The sequence below is a fragment of the Micromys minutus genome (genome assembly GCF_963924665.1).
Source record: "Micromys minutus genome assembly, chromosome: 2".
Lineage (NCBI taxonomy): Eukaryota > Metazoa > Chordata > Mammalia > Rodentia > Muridae > Micromys > Micromys minutus.
In genome coordinates this window covers 76,013,880-76,040,345 of record NC_137971.1, presented here as the reverse complement: position 1 = coordinate 76,040,345, position 26,466 = coordinate 76,013,880, and the positions used below count along the sequence as shown (strand labels likewise).

General features: G+C 49.1%; 1 protein-coding gene across 1 annotated transcript; it reads left to right on the top strand.

Annotated features, from left to right (window-relative positions):
* Positions 1-5,259: 5,259 nt before the first annotated feature.
* On the top strand, positions 5,260-23,849 carry SDR42E2 (short chain dehydrogenase/reductase family 42E, member 2; the record flags this gene model as incomplete). Its single annotated transcript, XM_080911131.1, has 11 exons — positions 5,260-6,051; positions 7,416-7,511; positions 8,776-8,833; positions 9,456-9,574; positions 10,118-10,193; positions 12,668-12,750; positions 14,254-14,391; positions 15,426-15,491; positions 18,119-18,182; positions 19,628-19,701; positions 23,595-23,849. The coding sequence occupies 11 exons, from the start codon at positions 5,260-5,262 to the stop codon at positions 23,847-23,849; spliced, it is 1,821 nt and encodes a 606-aa protein (XP_080767257.1).
* Between the last annotated feature and the right edge of the window lie 2,617 nt (positions 23,850-26,466).

Genomic DNA, 26,466 nt, shown 5'->3' with positions numbered 1-26,466 from the left:
GACTGAGAGAGATCAAAAGAGACGCATATATACATGCCCTGGCTCTTCCACAAGATGTCCTGTCACTCAGAACTCTGCCAGCAAGGAGGCTTTCACCAGGCACAACAACCTGACCTTGCCCTGAGAACTTTGATCTAGGGCTGGAGATAAAGCTGCCCAGCTAGCACTTTGCTGCTGTTCCAGAGAACCCAGGTTTGGTTCCCAGCACCCATGGGGCAGCTCACAACCATGGCTAACTCCAGTTCTAGGGGATCTGGAGCCTTCTATTTGTCTCATAGGGCCACCAAGCACACACTGCACACTGCATGTATACATACATAAAAGCAAAACATACATATGAAATTAAAATATTTTTTCAAAACTTTAAGCCAAATCAAATGTTGTGTGTGTGTGTGTGTGTGTGTGTGTGTGTGTGTGTGTGTGTGTGTGTGTGTATTACCCAATTTCAGAGGCAAGAGAACTGCTATCACCTTAAGCCAACCTGGCCTACACAGGGAGTTCAAGACCAGCCTGAACTTTTGGTGAATAAACACCAAAGCTCTGTCTTGGCAAATTATCATTAAATTATTTGAAAGTTTTAAAAAAATTATTTATTTTATGTATTTGAGTACACTGTAGTTATCAGCCACACCAGAAGAGAAAGAACATCAGATCCCATTACAGATGGTTGTGAGCCACCATGTGGTTGCTGGGATTTGAACTCAGGACCTCTGGAAGAGCAATGAGTGCTCTTAACTGCTGGGCCATCTCCCCAGCTCCTATTTAAAGGTATTTTAAGGTTTATTTTTATTTTATCATTTGAGTATTTTGTGTATGTATGTATGTATGTGCACCATATGCAAGTTCAATACCCAAGGAGGTCATTGAATCTCCTAGAGATGGAGTTATGGATGTATGATTATAAGCCACCATATGTGTGCTGAGAAAACCAAACCTAGGTGTTTGCAAGAGCAACAAGTGTTCTTAACTTTCTGTGTTCTGAGCCATCTCTCCAGCCCCCAGTGTAAATTTATTACCTCCCAGTTTGGGAGCCTGGAGATCCAGGATGCAGGTTTTAGCAGAGCTGAGCAGCAGGGAGCCAGTGAGAAGAATCTGGTCCAGGTTTCTTGCTTCCCATATCTCCTGTGATTCAGTAGTATAACCCCATCCTCCACCTAATTGTCCCCCATGGGCACGTCTGTGCTCAGATTACCTCCTTATTATTTACATCGGTTGTTCTGGGATGAGAGCTGACCTCCAGGTGAACTAATCCCATGTTCAGTTACTCACTTTTGGAAGTGCTAGGGGCTGGGGCTTCAGCGTATCATGTGCGACACAGTCTGTGACAGCTGTGGGTGGTGGTGGTCTTTGCAAGCCAGCCAACAATAGCAACTAAGCAGGGTATGTGAGTTCTGCGGTCCAGCAGTTCTTAGGGAGGAGGGTCAGGAAAGACAGCAAGGCCTGTGAGGTGGTCCTGCCGTTTGAACCCAGCCCTCACACATAATGATAATGGGCACTGTTAATTGATCACCAGCTGAACAGCTCCATGTTCTAAGGTCTGCACATATTCTATCACATCAGCCATAAGCTGAGAGTATAAACTGCACGCTGTTCCCAGCGTGTAGATAAGGAAGCTAAACCTTGCCACCGCCCAAAGACACACATCGAGAAAGTGGCAACAGGCCAGCAAGATAGTTCAGCAGTTAGAGTCCAGCCTTGTCACCAAGGCTGATGACCTAAATTCAATCCTGCAAGTCATCTTCTGACTTCCACACGAGCACAATGGCACACACATGTGCTCACGTACACATAAGTGTAACAGAAGAGAGGCAAAGCCCGTTAAGGACCCCAAGGCCTGTACCTTCCACTCCCTAAGCCTCCGTTCTGAACCTGTTTTTCTGCCTCTAAAACGAGGCTCAAACAGAATCACGGACATTGAACAGGACACTCCACCATCTGGCGCATGGCAGAAGCAGGGGAAATTCTGTGATTCACATCCTTTGTTTACACAGGTAGGGAGTCTTTGGTGGCCCTTCTCAGTGAGCAGCCTGTTCCCTACTCCAGCGGGGCTGCTCCATTTTAGCAGATGTGTAGGGACTTGACACGTGTCACCCCTTCTGCTACTGTCTCTCAAATATGAGTTCTCCAGTGATGGGAAAGTCATTCTAGTCCTAGCATGGAGCAAAGGCCACCAGTAAAGAAGCATCCAGTAAAATAGAACAGTGGAGCCAAGCCTGGGGGCGTAGGCTTAATTCCTGCTCTAGGAGAGACTGAGACAGGAGAATCACAAGTTCAATACCTGCTTGGGCTGCAGAGGAAGTAAGTAAAAAGCAAGGCGGTGAGGGGCAGAGGATGTAGCTGCCAGGTAGGACACACTTCTAGCATGTGTGAGACCCTTGGTTCAACCTTCGGTACCATAGAAAAGAAAAGGGGGTAAAAGAATGTAAAGATGGTAGGTGGGGGGGGGGGGGATGGAAGTTCAGTGGAAGTTCAGCTGGACAGAAGGCAAGATGGACAGATGGAAAATTGGATGGATAAGTGAAAGGTAAGAGGTGGGCTGAAGAAAAGATGGATTGATGGAAGTTTGACAGGCAGATGTGGAGAAGATGAACACACACACACACACACACACACACACACACACACACACGTCTAAAGAGATGGATGAGGGAACAGATGAAATGAGGAGAAAGGGACACAGGACGGTGTGGAAGAACGGTGACTGGTGTGTAGAGCAGACAGGACAGGTCGCAGCTCCTCTGCCTCTTTCCTCCACCAGAAACACAGCCCTGTCACTGCTGGCTCATTCTCAGGTGAGTGGGGCGCCGAGGCTCCGGGCTGGAGAGCGCAGAGCCCCAGGGCGGGACGGCTAGGGCGGAGGCAGCGGGGCGGGGCAGTCCCCGGGCCAGCCCAGCGGCTGCCACACCGGAGGTGCCCGCCTTGGCGCGGGAGACCCAAGAGGCGCTGGATGCACGCAGCGCTGCAAGAGCCCGAGCCAGGTGAGTGCCGAGCAGAATGTAGTGGCTGGGAACTGAGGGCGAAAAGGATGAGGGGGATGGTGATCTGCTACCCTACCCCATCCTCGTTCAGCCGCCAAGAGATCGGGGCTTCCCCCTGGGTCTCTGCCATTAATTACCATGGCCTTTCATCAAACCCAGGTTCCATGTCTCCTTGGACCTGGATTAAGGACTCCTTTAACTTTTTATTTTTTGTTGGGTTTTGTTATTTTTATTTTATTTGTTACTATTACTGTGGTGTGTGTGTGAGAGAGAGACAGAGAGACAAAGACAGACAGAGACAGAGAGACAGAGAGAAAGAGAGAGAGCTGCCACAGCACATGTCTAAAGGTCAGAGCACAATTTTTCTGAAATCAACTCTTTCTACTCTCCTCATGAATCCAACTATCCATGTAGCCCAGGCTTGCAGAGATGAGTCATCTGGTTGGCTGTGTCACTTAGCACTTTTGAGACTATGCATCTCCGGCTGGCCTGGAACTCACTATGTAGCCCAGGCTGGCCCCAGACTGTTGGTAGTCCTACCTGAGCTTTGAAGGTCTGACATTGCAGGTGTGCGTCAGCACAGCCAAACTCGTATTGTAATTTTGTCACAATCCCTGATATTTTCTGGGCCTCAGTTTCCACTTCTGAGTAATGGTTTAGTCCTGGCTTAGTCATAATGCTCCCCTGAGGAACAGGTCCCTGTTTAGTCCCCAGGTACTTAGCCAGGCTCTGTTCAAGGCTTCAGCAGCCTACATTGGTGTGATTTGCAAAGGCTTTGGTGTCTGCTCTCTGGGGACCACTGTGTAAGGAAGATAGAACAGTCAAGATGACTTGGACCCGTTTCACAGCTGTGATACTGAGTGATACGGTGACATTTTAAGGGCAACCCAGCCTTTGCCAACACAAGCATTCATAGACCCTTTCCCAGAAGAGTCATCTGGGGCTTGGAAGAGGAGGCCCCACTCTGAAACTACATCCTGTCTCCTGGATGAAGGGTAGGCTGGGGAATTACATCCTCGGTACTAACTCTAATTTGGGATCCCCTTCTTACCACCTATGTGGAACATAGCTGCATTCCTGTCCCAAAACAAACAGGATAATGACAAAAGAGACACAGCTGTAGTTCTAATAACCACGATGGCCTCTGTCCTGTAACCACCACAAGTAACAGCTCATTAGTCATTCAGGTACTCAACAAATACCTGCTCTTTTATGCAGTCATTATGTTCCATGCAAGGCATAGCTTTAGTACACAGAAGACCTACGGTGCTGTCATCGTTTTTTATGTTAGTGACCTGGCCCCTGGTCCAACCTGATGCTCAGGGAGATGAGGGTAGGAAAGACTGTGGCTTAGGCAGGTCACAAGGTATCAGCCAGCTGCTGCTGGGGCACCTGGTATTGGCTGCAGACATGGGAGTCACAAGTTTCCAGGGACTTAGCCCTTTAAGTTCCATGTAGTCCTTCTCCCTCTTCCTCTTCTTTTCCCTCTTCCTCTCCTTCCTCATTCTCCTGCTTCTCTTCTCCCTTCTTCCCATCCCCTTCATTATCTTCCTCTTCTCCCTCCTCTTCCTGCTCTTCCTCCTTTCTCCTCTCCCTTCCCTTTTCCCTCCTCTTCCTCTTCTCCCTCTTCCTCCTCTTTCTCCTCTCCCTTCTCCCTCCTTCTTCCTCTTCTCCCTCCTCTTTCTCCTCTCCCTTCTCTTTTCCCTCCTCTTTCTTCTCTCCATCCTATTTCCCCCATTTCTCCTCTTCTCTCTGCCTCTCCTTTTCTTCATTTTCTTCCTCCTCTCCCCCATTCCTCTCGTCTTCTTCTCTCCCTCCTCGCCTCTCCTTCCCTTCCCCCTTTTTCTTTTCCTCCCGCTTTCCTCCCCCATCCTTGTCTTCCTGATGCTTAGTTCAGAGCATCACACCCATTGTGTGAGGCCCCATAGATATCACTGACTCTGCCTTCCTCTGGTGCTATGTGGGGTCTGTGGGGGAAATCAGGGGGTCTTAGTGTACATCTGAGTCAGACACCATGACTTTCAGCCTCAGATTACCCAGCTCCAAAGTCAAAGGACCGGCTGCCTTCTCTGACTCCCTAAGGAGCCAGAAGCCACAAGCCATGTGGAGGTTCTTGGGACTCTGAAAGAGTCTGCAGCCCCAAGAGATCTATGAGAGCCAGGTTTTCCTGAAGTTCCCCTCAGTCCTACGAACCTGGTAACATGTGTTGGGATGAGCCGAGAACATTCTTCTGGTTTTCTTCACAGGTGAACAGCCTCTAGGCTGCATGGCTTCATAGAGAATGAAGACCAACCCTGCAGGCTCCCCACTAGAAACCTGTCAAACTGCAGGCCAGGGTGAGAAGGGATACCCTGTATGCCAGGCCTGTGGAGGGGCCTCAACCCTGGGGTCTGCTTCAGAGTTGGGGTCAGGCCTTAGGCTAGGGCCTGGAGTGCTTCCGGACTCAGGACTGGGGCCTGGAGCTATTCCAGGACCTGGGCCTGGACCTAGTGCTGTTCCAGGGTCTGGGCTGCAGCCCAGTGCTGTTTCTGTGACTGGGCTGCATACTACTTCAGGGCCTAATGCTACTCTGGGACCTGGGCTAGGAACAGGATCATTACCTGGACCAGGAACTAGGTCTGGACTAAGGCCAGGATCTGAGTCAATACCTGCACCAGTACCTCAGTCAGGGACTGGGCCAGTACCTAAGCCAGGAGCTGGGTCAGTACCTCAACCAGGAGCTGGGCCAGTATCTCATCCAGGAGCTGGGTCAGTACCTCAGCCAGTAAGTGAGTCAGTAACTAGTCCAGGATCTGCACCATTACCTGGGCTGGGGGTAGGGCCCGGGACCAGACGAGGTTCTGGGACTGGCTCTGACCCCGGTGAATCAGTGAGAACCCCAGTACCAGCGCTACATCAGAAGACTCAAGCCAAACACACACAGGCCCCCAAACAGAAGGTTCTGGTGACCGGAGGAGGAGGTTACCTGGGCTTCAGCCTGGGTTCCAGCCTGGCCAAGAGAGGCACCTCTGTCATCCTGCTTGACCTCCGCAGACCCCAGTGGCCACTACCCTCAGGAACTGAGTTTATCCAGGTACAGAGATGGGGATCGTGGTGGGTGGGGGCTCCTAGAGGTGATGGTGCTGGGGAGCAGAGCTCAGAGGCGTAGATGCGAACCAGCAGTGGAGTTCAAGATTCAGGCTCTGGAGCCAAATTTACCTCCAATTTATTTTTAGATATTGTTATCATTGTGTATGGGTATGGGGGGGCTGTGATGTAAGTGTATGAGGGATATGTGTGTGGTGTGATGTGTTTGTGATATGTGTGTGTAATGTTTGTGTGTGTGTGTGATGTTTATGATATGTGTGTAATGTTCATGTATGTTTGATGTGTTTATGATATGTGTGTGATGTATGTGATATATGTGTGATGTCCATGTGTGTGTGAAGGATATGTGTGTATGTATGTGATGTGCATGCATGCAATTAGTGTGCGTGTAACAGGTGTAGTGTCTGTGTGTGTAGCAGGTGTAGTGTCTGTGTGTGATGTATTTGTGTGTTATATATGTGCATGTGTGTGATGTGTAACAGGTATAGTGTGTATGTGTGTGATGTGTAACAGATGTAGTGTATATGTATGTGATGTTTCTTTTTAATAAACATTTTTTAAAGATTTGTTTATTTTATATATGTGAGTACACTGTAGCTATCTTCAGACACACCAGAAGCCTCCATTACAGATGGTTGTGAGCCACCATGAGGTTGCTGGGATTTGAACTCAGAACCTCTGGAAGAGCAGCCAGTGCTCTCAATCGCTGAGGCATCTCTCTAACCCTGTGTGTGATGTTTTCGTGTGTGATATATGTGTATGTGTGAGTGATGTGTGTGAGAGTGCAGTTCCACTTCTGTCAGAGGACATCTTTCCAGAGTGTCACAATGGGCCAGTTCTTTCCCCCCACATGCGTGAGGCTAGCTGCTCCTTTCTGCTGCCATGCTTCGCACTGCAGTCTGGCTAGCCTAAAGGCTTCTAGGTAACTACTTGTCTCAACCTCCCCTTCCCTCCACCTCCCATCTCACCACGGGCTTGCTGGGAGCACAGCCATCCCCATCCAGCTTTGTGTGAGTTCCAGGAGTCGGCTCTTCCGACTTGCTTGGAAAACACAGTCACCCTCTAAGCCATGTTGCTGTCCTTAGCCGCATTTGTCATGCTTCCCAGCTGTAGTTGCACCTTCCTGAGCCTCAGTTGCTATCCACAGAAAGAGACAGTAATCACATCCATTTTACAAGGGGTTCAGAGGGAATCCGTAAGACAGTACATATAAAACAGCCAGGCCATCCTGGGTCCAAGCAGAATGAATGGGATGGCAGCAGCCTGTGGAGCTAGTACATCCTGGCCCACCAGATGCTTAGCCTGGGCTGGATCACTGCCTTGGATTTGAACCTCTTACTTCTGTTTTAGGCTGATGTCCGAGATGAAGAAGCCCTGTACCAAGCCTTCCAGGGGGTGGACTGCGTCTTTCACGTGGCCTCCTATGGCATGTCTGGGGCAGAGAAGGTGAGACCCGGATATACACACCCAGAGCTGGGATGAGTGGTGTCCAAGTCCTGTTCACCCACCATACTCTGGCACCTGAGTATTGCTTCTTGCTCTTCCTCCATCCATGCCATCTAATACCAATTCCAGAACATTCCACCTGTGTGACCAAGGGCAGCTTAACCTCTCTGAGCTGCTCTTTCTTCGTCTGGATAGGGAGGACACCTCTACGAATTATATCACAAATGCTAGAGAAAACTATAGCAGTGTCTACCAAAATGTCCTCCATTTGACTCAAATTATTCTTAGTTATATATTCATAACATTGTTTGTAATAACAAGATACCAGAAATAGCACCATGGCCCTTTAGTTATCAAAGATGTAGCAGGTGTAATCATGAGATTGTACACAGCCATTCAAAAGGATGAAAAGACTCAAAAGTGTTGATACCCAAACAATCTCCAAAGTTTAAGGTAATGTTTGTTTCTCCTGCTTACCTTAAAAAGGAAAAGCAAAGCTAAGAGCCAACAAGATAACTCAACCAACCACCTTTAAGCACAGCAATTCTGGAGGCAGAGGCAGGAATATATCTGAGTTGGAGGCCAGCCTGGCCTACAAGTGAGTTCTGGGACAGCCAGGAATAAATAGAGAGACTATCTCAATAACAACAACTATTTAAATTATTTTTAACATTGTAGCTGCCTCTCCATTAAACAACAATCACCACAATACAAATAGAAATTGTTTTGACTGGAGATGCAGCTCAGTGGGAAAATACCTGCTTAACAAATATACCCCCCTAGGTTAGATCCCACCACCACAGGGATGGTGGCACACACCTATAATCCTAGCACTTGGGAGGTGCAGACAGGAGGATCAGAAGTTCAAGGTTATCCTTATCTGTATAGCTTGTTTGAGGTCAGCCTGAGCAACATGAGACACACTGTCAAAAAGACAGATAGATTAATTAATGCATTAATTAACACAGCATGTCACCTTTCCCAGTGGTGTTAAATGAGGTCTTGATTGTAGTGTTTGCTTTCTTTGTTTACACTCCCGTGTCCTCTCTAGGACATGGCCACACCACATTTGCCTCAGATAGGGGAGACTTGAAGAGGCAGAAAATGATCCAACAAGTTTGAAGTCACTTATCTCTGTGCCAACCCCTGTGCCCTATACCAAGTATCCCTCAGTGAGAGTCCTGCTGACCCTAAGCCCAGCCTCAGGCCCCAGCCACAAGGTGGAAGGCAGCACGTGACTTCCTATCTCCCTCTTGTCTTTTAGCTACAAAAACAGGAGATTGAGTCGATAAATGTCGGAGGCACCAAACTAGTGATTAATGGTAGGCCCTCAGAGTGGAGTGTGGTCTGCTGTGTGATCCTTCCTCTTCTGTCTCCTGCCACTGGCCTGGCTCTGGGGTGGGAGGTGAGGATGGGACCACAGAGGCAGGACTCCCTGCCTACCTAGTTGGTACCAACTGAGGCCAGTGGGAGGTAGATTGTTTTTCTTGTGTACAGACCTCTGCTTGAACACCAGCAGCGTTAGCATGTCTAGGGACTCAGGGTTGAAGAGGAAACAGAGGAAAGTCACTGAGACATCAGATGTCTCAGATAGAAGATCCATGGTGAGCCCTCTGGATACATCCAACCCTGACCTGCACTTTTTTCAGTTCTAGAACATCTTTTTTATCTGTCCCACCAAGTGAGCCATCTCTTCTTAGCTGCTCCTGACAGGGTGACCCTGGGGGACAAAGCCACACCAGCAGGAGGAATAAGAAGCCCTGGCCCCCAAATCTCAAGTGGAGGGAAAAGGCTTTTTTTGTCCCAGGCAGCTCTGGATTATGGGAGATCCCTGATGGTATAGAGTGGGAGATGAAGACTGTAGAGAAATGGATGGATTTGCCTCCTTAGCAAGCTCCTTGCTCACAATCTGACTGTGTGTGTGTGTGTGTTTATCTCCTACAGTCTGTGTCCGTCGGCGGGTTCCAAGGCTTGTGTACACCAGCACAGTCAACGTGACATTTGGCGGGAAGCCCATAGAGCAGGGCAATGAGGACTCCATCCCGTATTTCCCCCTGGACAAGGTACCAACTTCTAGGAGAGAGGGGGCAGGGCGGTAGGCAGGGAAGTGACTGCCCAAAGGACAGGCATGGGTAGAGCCAGGTCCATCTCATCGCCCGGGTGTGTCCCAGCAGGCTGGGTTCCCAGACTGAGTGGTCCAAGCTTTTTCCCGTCTCAGCTTGTCTTGCCCGTGAACGCTTCAAAACCAGATAGACCCGGCCTTGAGCCCCACACAGCCTGACACCTTTCACCTCTGTGACAGGGTGTATCACGCCCTTGGAACCTCAGTTTCTTCATCTGAGCCTGAGAACACCGTGGAGGTGGTTTATAGCGAGCAGCCAACGAGGTGGTGTGCAAAAATGCCACAGGAACACCAAAGAATGACACATGACTCAATCACCCAACCTATATCCAGTATCAGTGTCACAGGCAGACATTGCAGACTGGCAGGTGCCTCCCTGAGCCAGGACAATGCAGCCACAGGGTAGGCCACACCCAGCTGGGTCAGCATTGCCAACAAGGTCACCGAGCCCATCTGGTGGCTTGTTCTCCTTGTCCCCTGGCAGCATATGGACCACTACTCTCGAACCAAAGCCATTGCTGACCAGTTGACTCTCATGGCCAATGGGACACCTCTCTTAGGTAAGTACCATAGGGACATGCTTATAACACATATGCCTGCCCACTGCAGCCTCTCTGAAATGCATGTCTGAGGCCCTATATCCTTCTACGTGACATCTCCCTAGGATCTATCTGGGTCTTTGTCCTCCAGTGTGTTCTGAGCACCTGCATGAGCCTCTTCAACCAGGACACAGTCTGGGCTGTAAGGTCCTGTGCTTGCAGTCTGGTAAGGAAGACTTTGACAGCCTGGTACTTGCTCTTTGCTGTCTTATGGGAGTGGATTTCGTTTTAGATGTCTTCTTTAGCATTATAAATATGCAAGGAACTGTAGCTCTTTGGAAGGGACCATGCAAGTGAGAGGCTCTTGCACGTCACCTTCAGTAATGTTCCAGAAAACATCTGCCTCAGCTGTCTCCCTTCATTCCCTCCTCTGGCTGCAGAGCAATAATAGAACAAGAACAGCCCACGATTATGTGCATTTCTCATGTCAGGTCCTATTTTGCATACTAATTTCATATGCAAAGGGTTCCTTGACTCCATATCATCCCGAGGACAGGATGGAATTTAGGCGTCCCTGGCCTTCTGCACAGGAGCCAAATCCATTCAGACAATTTGCCTGCCGTAAATCATTGTTACCGCCTTTCTAAAATTCAAAGTTAAAGCAACCAGACAACAAGGCGTCATCTACCTGGGCCTAACGGCAAAGTCCTGTCACCCCAGCTACTCAGGAGGTTGAGGCAGGAAGATCACAAGTTCAAGGCTTGCCAGAGCTGTACAATTCCTCATGTTGTGATGACCCCCAACCATAAAATTACTACTTCGTAGCTCTATTTTTGCTACCGTTATATATCGTAATGTGGATGTCTGAGATGCAGACTATCCGATATGCAATCCTTTCGGGTTGCAATAGCCCCACTTCTCTAGTACAAAAATTAAAGACAAACTCGGGAACCAGTTGGATCTGGAGAACAAGAGAGAATTGAAACACTAACCTCCAGTCTACATATCAGGAAGCAGAGACTGGTTAGCTGACTTCACTCAAAGGCGCACAGCGTTGGGTGGTAGACTTGGACGTTTAAACCCAGGAGCATCTTAGCACCAGGAACCAGGCCTGACCCACTGTGCTATTCGAGAAGCAGCAAACCAGGCCTCTGCACGTGGACTCTCTTCCCTACAATAGTCCTGCTTTCACTACGCAGCCTGTCAGTGTCTGACCTCCGATCCTGGCGTGCATATACAGTGTTGCCCCAGGATCTGATGCAGCTGAATTCCCTCCCCTGCCAGGGCACAGCCCTTTTCACCTACTGCCAGGCCAGACACCTAATCTTCTGGCTGGGAATTATTTATATGCACACCCCTAGCTTTCAATGCTCAGGAGAGCAATGGATACCCTCGGCCTGCCCCTCCATGACGTAACTACCCAGTGTCCCTCTGGCCACCACTGGCTGCAACCTGACCTCCCTCCACCATGCCCCAAGGGACCCAGAGTTTAAACTTAGCTATAGGCCACAGAAGAGCTCAGCTGACACCTGCCTTCCAGGAGGACAGCCATGGTCACCAGAGGTGATTACCGTGGTCTGTAATCCAGGCTAGTCCTGAGATGGCCCTCGCTTGACTGGCTGCCAGAATGCTAAGAAGTAGGTCACAGTGCCTTGTCAGTGTGTTGTTTCCTTTTGCACCTCCTTGAGTCGGTGTCCCACAACTCCTGAGGTGGCTTAGAGCATTCTCTTACCATCAGAGAGCTGGAGCCTGGGTTTTGGTGTTAGCTAGCAGAGAGGGCCAACCTCCTTTTGAAGGCTCTGAAGAAGAGGCCCTCTTTGTCTCTTACAGCTTCAGATGGCCCCTGAATACCTTGATGTGGTCTCCATTTCCTCTGTTGGTCTCTTTCAAGACTCCTGTAATTGGATTAGGCCCAGCTGAAAATCTACAATGATTGCAACTCACCAATAGCCTTAATTGCAACCTTGAAGGCCCTTTTCCAAACACAGCCATATTGGCAGGTTCTAGAAAGCAAACATCTCTTTTGGGGACCAATCTACCATCCACAACACTGGGCTTCGTTGTAAAGGGAAGGGTGTTTGGTAAAGATGGAAGGCTCTGGCCCTGGCTTATTCATGGGGAAAGGGAACACACAACGGAAGTGCCTGGAAAACAGATTTGCAGGAAAAACAAAAACCAAACAGCCACCCGGTTTAGAAAGGACGGACCATGAGTAGCTCAAGGGCTGGTAGGAGCTGAGGGCCAATGCCCTCGGGATTGTGGTCCTGACACCGATCGTGCTGATACTTCCAGGTGAGAGCATCCTAAGAACAGCATTCATGGGGCCTCTGTGGGCAGGGCAGTCCCAAGGTCGGCTTTCAGCACGAGATATACTGGGCCTTCCATACAGCCTCGGGAGATGTAGATGACTTTGTTCTCCCATCCTCATTGGCTGTGACCCCCTACCTCCATGTGCCACTGCTGCAAGTCCCTGACCACCCTCTCTTCTGTCCCAGGAGGAGGCACCCTTCGCACCTGTGTGCTCCGTCCCCCAGGGATCTATGGTCCTGAAGAACAGAGACACCTGCCCAGAGTGGCGGTAGGTCCTCCCAGCTTCCTGTGAGCAGAGGCAGGAGTCATGACGTGATGTGCATGCTGATTGGACTTTTGCAGCTCCTTGTCACTGCCTCTGTCTAGCCAGAGGCTGTGCTGGGAGGTCACCCTGATGCTCACCAGCCCATAGTCCCTCAGCCCTACCAGGCACAAAGCTTTCAGTGTGCCATCCAGGTCCCGTTTCAAGCTGGGGAGACCCCAGAAAGACTCTCATGTGGGTGCCCCAAGGGCTGGGCAATTTATCTCAGTCTGCCAGTGTGAAGATTCTTTATGCCAGAAAACTCTAGAAAGATCTGGGTACTGAGAATATGGCCGAAGGGGGCTCTGGGCTTCATGTCCTCACAGCCTGGTCAAGGAGACAGACTGCACAGTCATAACTTCAGCATAGTGAGGGCTGAGTAGAGAAACACTTGAGAAAATGAGCCTGGCAGGAGAGATCCAGGAGAACTTCCTGGAGGAAGGGATGCCTTGGTGTTTGGAAGGAGGAAAAGGGATTTTCTCCCCTCCCCCCCCCCAGAGGAGCTGAAGTAAATAGAGGAAGGGAATGTCAAGTAAAAGAACAGCTTGAGCATGGACCTAAGTGCGAGGAAGGTTAATGTAATCAGCAAGAGGTCCCTGTGGCTGGAACTAACCAAGAGTGCAAGGCGGTGGGGAAATCATTACTTACTGAGCTACTACTATGTGCTCAGTTCTCTTCTAGTACAGGGACAGAGCAGCAAATAGAACAGAACACTCCTGCCAGCCCTCGTATGGCTTCTGTTTTCACATCGGGAGATAGATTACAATAAATACACATGTTATAAAGAGTGTTGAAAGGTGCCAAACTCAAAGGGAGAAAAGAAAAGGTGGATGGACGGAGGGGATTGGGCTTCCGGGTAAGTTGGACAAGTCCATCGGAGGAAGCGAAGTTCTAAACCTCCCTGGGAGGAGGGAGTCCAGCAGGTCAAACAGACTTTTGGAGAAGAGCCTCCAGACAGGGGGCAACTCCCCAAAAACTCTAAGATTGTCCAGGAAGAGACAGACAGCCCTGGGGTTCATGGCAGCAGGAGCAGCAGAGGGGGTCCCTAGAGGGGGTTGTAGAGGAGCTGGGCCAGGTCTAGAAGGGCTTCTGGGCACCGTCTGTTTATCAGCACAGCCCACGTGGCTCTGCGTTCATTAGATCAGGATCAGGTATGGAAGCACAGAATGGACAACCGTTACTCATTCAGAATCCCCGCAGAAGCTGCGGTAGCCCCAGGGTGTGAGATAAAGGTGGTATTCAAGGAGAGAGGCGGTTGTGTTCCGCACAACCGTAATAGTGGCGGCAGCTGGGTTTACGGTCGGTTTGAATGTGACTCGTGAGAGGCAGCCCAAGGTCATCTGTGAGACCAGCAAGCAGAGATGTCCAGATGACTTGGGACGTGGGAGTTGCGAGTCTAGCGTGTGAGCACGGATATAGAGCGCAGAGCCACCCAGATGAGCCTGTACTGTCGCCTCTCCCCGAGTCCAGAGCCACATCAAGAAGAGACTGTTCATGTTCCGGTTCGGGGACCGCAGGACGCGCATGAATTGGGTCCATGTGCAGAATCTGGTGCAGGCACACACGCTGGCAGCTGAGGGCCTCACCATGGCTAAAGGCTACGTGGCTGTGAGTGTCTTGTGACATCCCTTCCCTTCCATCCTCCGGGTTGCAGGAGGAGGAGCATGCCCACAGGAGGCCCAGGGTCACTGGGTTGGGTAGAAACGTCAGAGAGCATAATCACCTCTTCATGGTGACCCTGTGACATCACAGCTTCCAACTGAAGCGTGTCGCAGCCTTCACAATCCTCGTCTTGCTGAGGAAACTGAAGTACAGTGAGGTTGAGTGAGTCCGTCGGAACCACACAGCTTGTCAGTGTGGTCTCCCTGTTACCAAATCCGGGGCCACAGTCTGTACCCCAAGAAGCCAAAGTCAGTCCTTTGAAAGCCAATTAAAAGACTCAAATTAGCCCAGCACTCAGGAGGCAGAGGCATGTGAATCTTTACAAGTTCGAGGCCAGCCTGATCTACAGAGCAAGTTCCAGGACAGTCAGGGCTACACAGAGAAATCCAATCCTGTCTTGGAAAAAAAAAAAAAAGACGGGGTGGGATGGTCAAAAGAACCCAGCGATTCCCTCCAGTCTGTCTTGGAGACCTGAAGTGAGATTAAAATGTAAATAAATAGAGTCCCTAGAATATACACATCTGCACAGTTCTGCTTGAGGTCGCTGAAGGGGCGTGGTCCTCAACTGTTTGAAAAGTTGTTACAATTGAACGAAAGGAGATAAATTCCCCTCTGGCTGGGGTCCTTTCATTTTCCCAACATGAGATCTCTAAAGGAATTCCTTTGGTGGGGGTGGGGAGGTTAAGGTGTGGGGGTGCATTGTTTGAATAGTCTGATAGTCAGATTGATGGATACCTGGCCCACAATGCCAACGTCTCTTTAGAATGCCATCATTTCTGCCAGTCACAGCCTCTCATAGAGAGGCACCCTGTCTTTAGCTCTATCAGACCATACACTGTTTTACTGAGGTGTGGCCCAGGTCTCCTCCCAAACTGTTCAGGGGTACAAGAGGGCTGACGCAGCCTCCGGGATCCACGAAAAGAGCGGATCAGGCTGTGGGCAGACATCTGACTGTATTTCTTCCCTCCTGTCCCCCTCAGAGCGGGCAGGCGTACTACATCAATGACGGGGAGAGCGTCAACCTCTTTGAGTGGATGGCCCCACTAGTAAGTGTTCTCCTCACCACCGCCACCCCCAGCCCAGAGTAAGACTCTCAACCCCACCCTCTTATCCTAGCATCCTTTCCTTCCACCAAACCCGAGAATTTACCTTAGAAAGCCCACCCTGTTGGCGCGTGCAGGGGTGGCTCTGGGTACAGCTGAAACTGGGCTGTGACTGCCCCCTAGTGGTGCCATGCGTTCCTGCTTTTGTCAGAGACCTTTGTAAACTTGGCGTCCTGATGACGTGAGTTTTGTGCAGTGGAACCCAGGGCCCCTGTGCTGAAACAAGGCGGGGTTGCTTGTGATTCCTAGGAGGGTATGAATGTCACCAGATCGTGGAGGGAGGAGTTTGGTCCCTGGGTTTAAGACCCATCACCACATGGCAACTAGCAGCTATCTATAACTCCAGTTCCAGAGGATCCAGTGTTCCCTTCTAGCCTCCACAAGCACCAGCCATACATACAAGCAAAACACCTCTCTATGGGGGCTGGAGAGATGGGTTCAATTCCCAGCACCCACATGGCTACTCACATCTCCCTGTAACTCCCAATTCAACACTGTCACACGAGCAATTAAAACACCAATGAACATAAAATAAATATGATAAATGAAAAGACAAATACTCATGTATGTAGAGGTCCTTTTTGGTTTTTTTTTTTTTTTTTTTAAGTTAAAAAAGCACTTTTACTGGAAAGGGGAAAGGGGATGGGATTGTGGGAAAGGGATAAATATCTGAAATGTGTATGCAGAAAATATCCAATTTTTTAAAAAAAGTTGATGTGCTGGAGAAATGGCTCAGTGGCTAAGAGCACTGACTGCTCTTCCAGAGGTCCTGAGTTCAAATCCCAGCAACCACATGGTGGCTCACAACCATCAGTAATGAGATCTGATGCCCTCTTCTGGTGTGTCTGAAGACAGCTACAGTGTACTTCTATATAGTAAATAAATAGATCTTTTTTTTTTTAAGTTGAAAAAAAAAAACACTTTTATTCAGCTGTAACTTACAAGCTATGCAATTCACCTACAGAAAAGATTTTTAAAATCATATTGAGTTGTACAACCATTACCATAATTAACTTTAAAGTAGGTCTTTATCTTCAGAAAAGCAGAACAGGCTGTTGGCACACAGCCCTGATTTACCCTCATGTCTAGCCCACCACAGGCAATGTGAGCCGTCCTCTCTATTGCCCCGCCTATGCTGTCATCAGAGGGGTGGCCTTCTGTCTGGCTTCTTCCCCCTTAGTTTTCAAGTTGATCCATGTTGTGACATGTATCAGGTAGAGACCTCATTCCTTTCCTTTTACTTTAATGTGTGCATGCCTGCACCTGGGTACAGATGTGTACATGTATGTAAGCACACATGCCTGGGAGGGTCAGAGGACAACCTCTGGTGCTGTTCCTTAGGTGCACACATACACTCTCTTGTGAACGCACACTCTCGCGAGCGCGCGCACACACACACACACACACACACACACACACACACACACACACACACGCCATGCTGGGATTACATTCCTGTGTGCTTGGGTGGAGTTTCTGGGCTAACCAGTTACTCCAGACTTAGCTTCCTACTGAGGAACTGGCAGAGTGTTTTCCAGAGACTGCAGGTCTCCTGTCTCTCCAGCAGTGGGGGAGGGGAGTGATCCCTTTCCTTCTGGCCTGCCAGCCTTTATTAGTTTAGCTTTGACTTGAAGAGGTTTTATCCAGGCAGACAGTTCCATTGACTCCCTGCCCATCTGTTTCTTCCAGAGCCACCTCTTGCCTTCCACGAACTTGCTAAGTTTTATCTATTTTTCTTTAATAGTGTAGTCAATTCTGGAAGGGAAAAAAAATCAGATTCTATTCTGGGAACAAGTTCATGTGTGGATGGCCAGAGTAAAAACCTAAATGATGTGAAAGATTCTAAGTTTAAAAACCTGCCCTATGCCCAGCAGTGGTGGCATACATCCCTTAATCTCAGAACTCAGGAGGCAGAGGCAGGTGGATCTCTTGAGTTCGAGGCTAGCTTGGTCTATAGAGAGTGATTTCCAGACCAGCCAGGGCTACATAGAAAAACCTATGTCCTGAAAAGACAAAATAAATAAATAAGATATGGCTTAGCAGATAAAGAGTCCCAGAGTTGCCTAGCCTGGTCCCTAGGACCTATGTTGTGGAAAAAGAGAACTGATTCCAACAAGTTGTCTTTTGATCTCTCTCTCTCTCTCTCTCTCTCTCTCTCTCTCTCTCTCTCTCTCTCTCTCTCTCTCTTTCTGACCAAGGAGTAGATTCCATTTCAAGATTGCTGTGCACAATGATGACGGTGATGATGATGATGTCAGGCATGGTGTAAATACCCTTTATTCCAGCACTCAAGAGGTAGAGACAGGCAGATTTCTGTAATTTGAGGTCAAACTGGTCCATATAGAGAGACCCTGTCTCCAAACAAAAAAAAAAAAAAAAAAAACAAAACAAAACAAAAACAAAAAACCAAAACAAAACTTGGTATGAAGCTGGGAGGTGGGGGGTAGGGACCACATCTCTCTCTGGGCCAGTGGGGTCCTCTGCCAGCAGGATATGGAACGCAGGTGGTCTTTCCTCACCAGCCAGTCCCTAAATAACTCATTCTCATGTCAGACCATATTCCCTTGCAGTTTGAGAAGCTGGGGTACAGTCAGCCTTGGATCCAGGTACCGACCTCCTGTGTTTATCTGACAGGTAAGGGACCATGTGAGTCTGAAAGCCCCGTGTCAAGAATGCAAACAACATGTGTGTTTTCCACTATTGGAAACCCAGGGCGTGACTAGGATGACGGGATTTAAATAGGTTGTGCAGGGACACCCAGCCAGACCCAGCACTCAGAGGGGGAAATGTCTCCATACACCACAGCTGCTCTGATCGTGTAGGCCCACCCCGGTGACACCTGAGCCTCTAACAAGGCTGGAGTAGTGACTGTAACTCCGGTAAAAGAAGAGACTGGGGGGTCTGAGACCTGCCTGAAGTGGTAAAGTGACTGGAGAGAGGCAGCTTTGACTCTTAGACTTAGCTGGAAGGCAGAGGAAGCCAGAGGCTTCTCCTCCTCCAAGGTCACCCGATGCTAGGGCTTCTTTGAGGGGTGTGGAGACTTTGACCTTGGATTCTCCCCTTCCCGGTGCAGGTCAGTATCTGCTCCCACTCCCTGGTCATGCCCCACCAAAACAGTATGTCCTGCTACCGCCCTCTGCTGGCTTGTAGTAAGAATGCAAGCAGGCATGGGGCCCTGGAGTCACCAGGGGGCTGGCTGTGTTCCTGCCGCATCAGAGGCTGGACCTACTCTTTGTAAACGCACTGGAGGATATCATTGAAACCAAGGACTTGTAAACCTGTTACCCTGGTCGGGGACTTCTGTGTAACACTGCCACAATGATTGACGTGCATGACCTGGAGCCCAGGTGGTGACAGCTTGGGAGAACTGTGTAGAAACACACAGTTCTCTGCACACTAGCTGCATCTTGGCGCATCTTCAGATTGGTTGAAGCAGTGGTGTCAGGATGGAAGGAGTGACAGGAAGCGCTTCCCTCTCCTACCCGAGTCAGCAAATCAAAATAGGAGAGAGAGAGCCAGGTGTGCTGGCACACCTGGGACCCCAGCACTTGGGAAGATCATGAGTTCAAGACCAGCTTGAGCTACCTAGAGAGTCTGAAGCCAGTCTGGTCTTACGCTGTAAGGTCCTGCCTCATAAGAGAGAACTTAGAAGACCAGCAAGAGGGTTCAATGGGTAAAGGTTCTACCACCAAGCCTGACCCTGAGTTCAATCCCTGAGACCCACATGGTAGAAGAGAAGAACTGACTTCCCAGGGTTGTCCTGCACGGTCCACACATGTGCCATGCCACATACGCACCCACACACACAAACACATACATGAAATGAGTGAGTGAGATGTCATTTAAGGGAGGCTGAGAAAACAGAAATACCTTGAGCCTTCTCAGATCCGCTTGGGCTCTTCAGACTGTCACTATTCCTTGGTGCCATCTTACGGTGACATATCTCCTAGCTAACAGGCCTCCAGCAAATACTGCCGACTTAAAGGAATCCAGTGACCTCTGTAAGGGGACCCCTAGCAAAGCAAACCATGCTCCCAGTGGCCTTGTCCTGAGCCCCTCTTACCGGCCCTCTCCCACAGCTGCAGCGATGGAGTACCTGCACCTGGCACTGAGACCCATCTGCACCATCCCCCCACTGCTCACCCGCAGTGAGGTAAGTGGGGTGCCGAGGGGTGGGGGACTCCCAGCCCTGCACCGTCCTCCTCCCCTCCTCATCTTCACCATCGCTGAACACCTCTGTCACGAGATTCTTCTCCGTGGTCTCAGAACCTTCCATGTAGACCTGAAACGACAACCTGTTCCTTTCTAATGCTCCCTACCAACTAAGTTTTTGCTCAGACTGTATTACAAACTGAAAATTGGACCACTCCAAACTCCTGCCCCATAGCTGTCTAAGTTCCAGCTGCAAGTGGCTTATCTTCTAACCAGACCTGAGCTCCCAAAAGCAGGTTCCATAGCAGGTGTGTGTGTGTGTGTGTGTGTGTGTGTGTGTGTGTGTGTATGTGTGTATGTGTGTGTATGTGTGTGTGTATGTGTGTGTATGTGTATGTATGTGTGTGTATATGTGTGTATATGTGTGTATGTGTGTATGTGTGTGTGTATGTGTGTGTATGTGTGTGTATATGTGTGTATATGTGTGTATGTGTGTGTATGTGTGTGTATGTGTGTGTGTATGTGTGTGTATGTGTGTGTATGTGTGTATGTGTGTGTATGTGTGTGTATGTGTGTGTATGTGTGTATGTGTGTGTATGTGTGTGTATGTGTGTGTATGTGTGTATGTGTGTATGTGTGTGTATGTGTGTGTGTATGTGTGTATGTGTGTGTGTATGTGTGTGTGTATGTGTGTATGTGTGTGTATGTGTGTGTGTGTATGTGTGTGTGTATGTGTGTGTATGTGTGTGTGTGTATGTGTGTGTGTATGTGTGTGTATGTGTGTGTGTGTATATGTGTGTGTATGTGTGTGTGTATGTGTGTGTATGTGTGTGTATGTGTGTGTGTGTATGTGTGTATGTGTGTGTGTATGTGTGGGTATGTGTGTATATGTGTGTGTATGTGTGTGTGTGTGTGTGTGTGTGTGTGCCCCAGTGGCCCTAGGCTCATCATTCATGTTTATTTACATGCTCAGTATGTACTAAATGCCTTCTTTGTACAGAATATCAATACCATTCTCATAGTTATGGTGTGTAGTTTGGAGGGGTCGTCTTGTTTTTTGAGACAAGTCTCACTATGTAGCTCTGGATATCCTGGAACTCCTATGTAGAGCAAGCTGGCCTCAGACTCCCAGAGATCCCCCTGCCTCTTCCTCCTGCATTCTGGGATAAAATATATGCACCACCACAACAGCTAACGTTATATAGTTTTATTTTTGCTTAGCATGTACCATCCAAAAGGATATCTTGGTGCTAGAGAGAAGACTCATCCGTTTAGAGCCCTCACTGCTCAAACGACCCAAGTCTTGTTCCCAGCACCCACATGGTGGCTCACAATCATTCACAGCTCCCAAGGGATCTGACACCCTCTTCTGGCATGCACTTGGTGCACATACATGTACTCAGGCAAGGCCAAAAACCTTGTGCTTTTCAGTCCATGATGAGCAACTGGACACTAAAGAAACTGGTAGCTTGTCCAAGTGCACACAACATCGGAATTGGTTTCACTGCCTCCTCCCTTGCCAGACTGATGGGGGATAGTGACAGCCCTTTAACGTCACTTGATATGCACCACTGCTGGAAACTTTTACCCTGTCCATGTTCAGAGGAGGAGGTCAGAGACTTAGTGAAGCAGCCTACACAGCATCACTCACTTACAAGGTACTGGTGGGATTTGAACCCAGACCTAAAGCTGCACCGCTAGCTTGTAAAACACCAGAAACCAACAAGGCAAGACAGCCGGCCGGAGTGCTGAGGAACAAGTCAGGCAAGAGCTTGGTTACCCTAAAGTGCGGGTTTGGGGGTTAACTCGTTGGCTCCAGGGCAAAGGATCTGGGGCAGTTTGGGGGCTATGGGTCAGTTGTCATCTGCTGACCAGTCTGTGAGACACCAATCAGCTCTTTAGCATCTAAAAAAAAAACCTTTCATTACTTAAGCACCTACTGTGTGCCAGGCACTGCACTGAGCACTGGAGGTAAGATAGACTTGGTCCTTGCACCCCAGGAAGTTCACAGTCCCAAGAGGAAAATGTTCTAGAAACCAGGCAACTCAACATGGTGATAAGAGCTATCCTGAGATGTGAGGAGGAATTTTCCAGCACGCAGGAGAGGCACCTACGCCCTGAGGTCACAGTTAAACCCGAGCTCAGAGAACAGTGTGCTAAGACCTGCTTGCCTAGCTCACAGCTATGTGTCCCTGCCTGGTTGGCTTTATGATGTTTACTAACCTGCATTCCTCTAAGCCCTAAACTTACTATCTGGGGCAAAATGGGCAAGATTTAGTCTATTCCCCTCATTGGGGTTCCCAGACCAGGGCTTGGCCCCAGGGCCTATCTATGTCATGTGAGAGCCACAGAGCCAATGTCCAGCTAGAATAGATCAGGCCAGGTGGGAGAGCATCTCCAGACCCCAACACGATGAAGGAAATGGCCACTTTCTAAAGTGGATCTCCTATGTGACCCTAGGCAAGTCACTTACCCTCTGTTCTTCAACTTCCAATTATGCTAAGAGGAAATAGTGCCATTGCAAAGGACAAATCTCTCTCTCTCTCTCTCTCTTATTAGATACTCTGTATTTATATTTGAGATGTTTTCCCTTTACCCCACTCCACTCCATCCCCCCTCCCACTCCATTTGCCTTCACAAAGGTGCACTCCCTTCTGATCCCCCTCTCCACCCCATTGCCTTGGCATTCCTCTACATTGGGAAAACATGCCCTCCCTGGACCAAAAGCCTCTTCTCACATTGATGCCAGACACTTCAGCTATATATGCATCTGGATCAATAGCTCTCTCAAAGTGTGCACAAAGGTTGGTGTTTTAGTCCATGGGAGTTTTGGAGGGTTTGGTTGGTTGATAATGTTGTTCTTCCCATGAGGTTTCAACCCCTTTCAGCTCCTAAGGTCCTTTCTTTAGCAGCCTCATTGAGGTCCCCGAGTTCAGACTGATGGTTAGCTGCAAGCATGCTCAGCTGTATCTATATGATTCTAGCATAGTCCCTGAGGAGACATCTCTATCTGGTTCCGGCCAGTAAATACTTCTTGGGATCAGCTATAGTGCTTGGATTTGGTGACTGCATATGTGGTGGATCCCAAGGTGAGGCGGCTTCTGAGTGATCTTTTCTTCAATCCCTGTTCTTCTATTTGACCTTACATTGCCTCCCATGAGAATTTTGTTCTCCCTTCTAAGAAGGACTGAGGCATCCCCATTTTGGCCCGCCCCCCCCCCCTTTTTTTTTAGCTTCATAATGGAGGACAAAAATGTATAAAGGGCCCACCCCAAGTTTGGTGGGAGTTCTAGCAACGATGGTTGTCATTTATTACCCTGGAAGAAGGCAGGCCTCTGGCCAACTGGCAGCAGAGGAAATGCAGCCCAGACTTAAAAGAGGAATCACTTGTTCCTAATTGAATTCCTCTCTAGGGTCACTTAGTTAACCAGCTGAGTGGACAGGAAGGCTGTTCTGGAGTCCCCGCCCACTACAATTGGTCTTGAACTGGCAACAGGAAGCCAACATCCTCCTTTGGGGATGTTCTTTTTCTGGAGAACCGTACCCCACTACAGGCAGGAAGCCTTCAGCCTGCTCTGGTAGTCAAGAATGCATCTAAGTGTCTCCAGGGGTCCAGAACGACGCTAGACTGGGAAGAGTAGAGAAGAGGAATGAAACAGAGTGAGAATTTACCAGAGCCTGAGGGTGAGATACAGAAAGGGCATCGAGGAGGCGGTCGCCCCCAAGAAAAAGATCTCAGAAAGGAAGCCTCCCCTCCCCCCTCCTCAGGAAGGTATCGCAGAACCAGACGCACAGCCAGTTCTTTAAACCGGTGTGAGGAAAAGGCCGTTGGCCAACAAGGCACAGGATGCTCTCCCAATAGCCCAGCCCTCTGCTGCTCCGCCTCTCCCTTAGGTGCTCAGCGTGGCCGTGACGCACACCTTCCAGATTGCCAAGGCCCGCGCACAGCTTGGTTACGCGCCGGACAAGTTCAGCTTCGCCGACGCAGTGGAGCGATATGTGCAGGCCACGACCCCGCAGCCCCGCTGTTGCACGGTGCTGACGCTCCTGCGGCTGCTGCTCGTGCTGCTGCTACTGCTCGGCCTGCTCGGCCTGGCCCTGTACTTCCTAGAGCTGCGGCCTTTGCAGGCGGTGGTGGAGAGGCTCTGATCCCTACCCCAAACCCCCGACCACGCCCACGTATGGCTCTCTGGCTTTGACCTCCGGTTTAGGCCCGCCCCTGCTTCTTGGTCCCGCCCCGATTCCTGGCCACGCCTCTGCCTCTTTTCTTTTCTCTTCTCTCCTCTTCTCTTCTCTTCTCTTCTCTTCTCTCTTCTCTCTCTCTCTCTCTCTCTCTCTCTCTCTCTCTCTCTCTCTCTCTCTCTCTCTCTCTCTCTCTCTCTCTCTCTCTCTCTCTCTCTCTCTCTCTCTCTCTCTCTCTCTCTCTCTCTCCCCCTCTCTCCCTCTCTCTCTCCCCCTCCCCCCTCTCTCTGCCTGTCTCTCTCTCTGTCTCTGTCTCTGTCTCTCCCCCCAGCCCCTCTCTAGGCAGTTGCTCAGGTCCCAGCCCCTCTTAGCCTACTTCTCTTTCCCAGCCATTTCCAATCCTACCCAGTCTACCCCTCTCCTTCCTACTCTTCCCAATCCTTCCTTTCTGCCTCCATCTGTACGCTGAAACCCCAGCGAGGTGGAGGTGGCTTCTGTAGTGACAAGCCTTCGCGGCTGGTTGGGGGACTCCGTGGAATTGAACCTGTCTTCTGCCTCCTTCTGGGGCATCCTCCCTGCCACAGCTTCTTTGAGTTTATCCTGATCCTGACACCGATCTCTGTTGATGAGCTGGGGAAGGATACCCAAACCCAACTTGGTAGCTTTTGATTCTCAGTTAATGAAAAATACTCAGCACAGTAAAAAGGTTTCAGTAGCAGAGGAGGCAATGAGGGGGAACGTTTGTAAAAGAAATTGAATGTCTCATAAAAAGTACCAATATAACAGACAAAATAAGAACGTGGCTGATCGTATTTTATGGTGTAGTTTGTGTGTACCAGAGGATGTCATCTCTGAAGCTGTCTTACCTTATTTTTCCAGACTGGTTTGGAGTTTGGAATTTGGAATGGGTAGGCTAGGCAAGAAGCCTGTGTCTCTGGCTTCCCAGCTCTGGAATTACAAGCATATTGCCACCACACCCAGCATTTTATGTGGGTGCTGGAAATGAAATTTAGGTCCTCACCCTTGTGCCACGTGCACTTCACCTACTAAGCCACTTCCCCAACCTTCATATCTTAGTGTCATCTGTATCTTTTAATGAGAAGTGGTCCTCACCATCATCTTTAAGAGGTTAAGGCCACAGAGATTGTACCTTCCTGCCACCGTGATGTGAACTTCGGATCCCAAGATAACAGTGTGTAAGCAGACCCACAAATATCCATCATCTGGTGCACACATGGTATTAACTGAATAAACACCGTGAACCCTAGCAGAGAGAAAAGTAGCCACTAGGCTGCAGTGGAGGAACGAGAAGGTACTAGTCAACCTTCATAGGTGGTGTTCCTCATAGCACATGTCCCTGTCTGGCAAATAAGGAAAGCTGTGTAGAGATTTTAAAATACAGCAGGCAGAATTTTATGTGTGCGTGTCTACTTTTATTTTTAAAAATCTATTGATTTATTTCATGTATATGAGTACACCGTCACTGTCTTCAGATACACCAGAGAAGGGCATTGAACCCCCAGATGGTTGTGAGCCCCCATGTGATTGCTGGGAGTTGACCACTGAGCCATCTCTCCAATGTCTACTTTGTTGTTTGTTTTTGTTTTAAAGATCAGTAGTAATTATTTCTATCTGTAGTGCACAACACCCGCAGAAACTTGCATTTGTATGGCCTTATTCCATTATTAGAGCCACTCTTACAGTAGGGGTTGTTACCAATTTAAAGATGGTGGCCATCACTAACTTGAAATATCAGAGGGTGAGGGCTACTGTTCTGTAGCTAAGATCATTTGGAATAACTTCCCAAGGCCCCATGGGAAATGTAATACATGGTTTATGTTCATTGCAGCCTAACTCCAGGGTTTGGGGTTGAACTCTGGGGTCTACCTCTTTCTCTCAGACCTACAAATCTCAGGCTGTCTGAGGTTGGCCATGTACTTACTTTTCCTGTTGCTATGATAAAATACTTGGGCAAGCTGGGTGGTGGTGGCTCATGCCTTTAATTCTAGCACTTGGAGGCAAAGGTAGGCAGATCCCTGAGTTTGAGAAAGGCCTGGTCTACAGAGTGAGTTGCAGGACAGAGAACTACACAAAGGCTACACAGAGAAACCCTGTTTTGGAAAAACAAACAAAACCCTGATAATAGCAACTTAAGGAAGGGTTTCTTTTGCCTCATAGTTCGTATGTCCATTGTATGAGCAAAGTTAGTGTCAGGAATGTGAAATAGCTGGTCATATTGTGTCTGTAGTCAGAAAGAAAAGAGACTGTTGCATTCACCCAAGCCCAGGGATGGTACCACCCACTTTTAGAGTGGGTCTTCCCACCTCAACCTCACTGAGAGGATCCATCACATAAACCATCATAGGCATGCATAGAGACTAACCTAACCTGACCCCTGACAGGTGTGCCTGCCAGTGCTTCTAGATCCTTCCAAATTGACCATCAACCCTAATCACCGCAACTGGCAGTTGGACTTCCTTCTCTGATAAATTTGTATCATCTAAATGTACCCCCTTTTCTCTAAACACCCCCCCTTTCAACATCCCCTTTCCAAGAAATCTGTTTTCACGGCAGGAGAAACAGA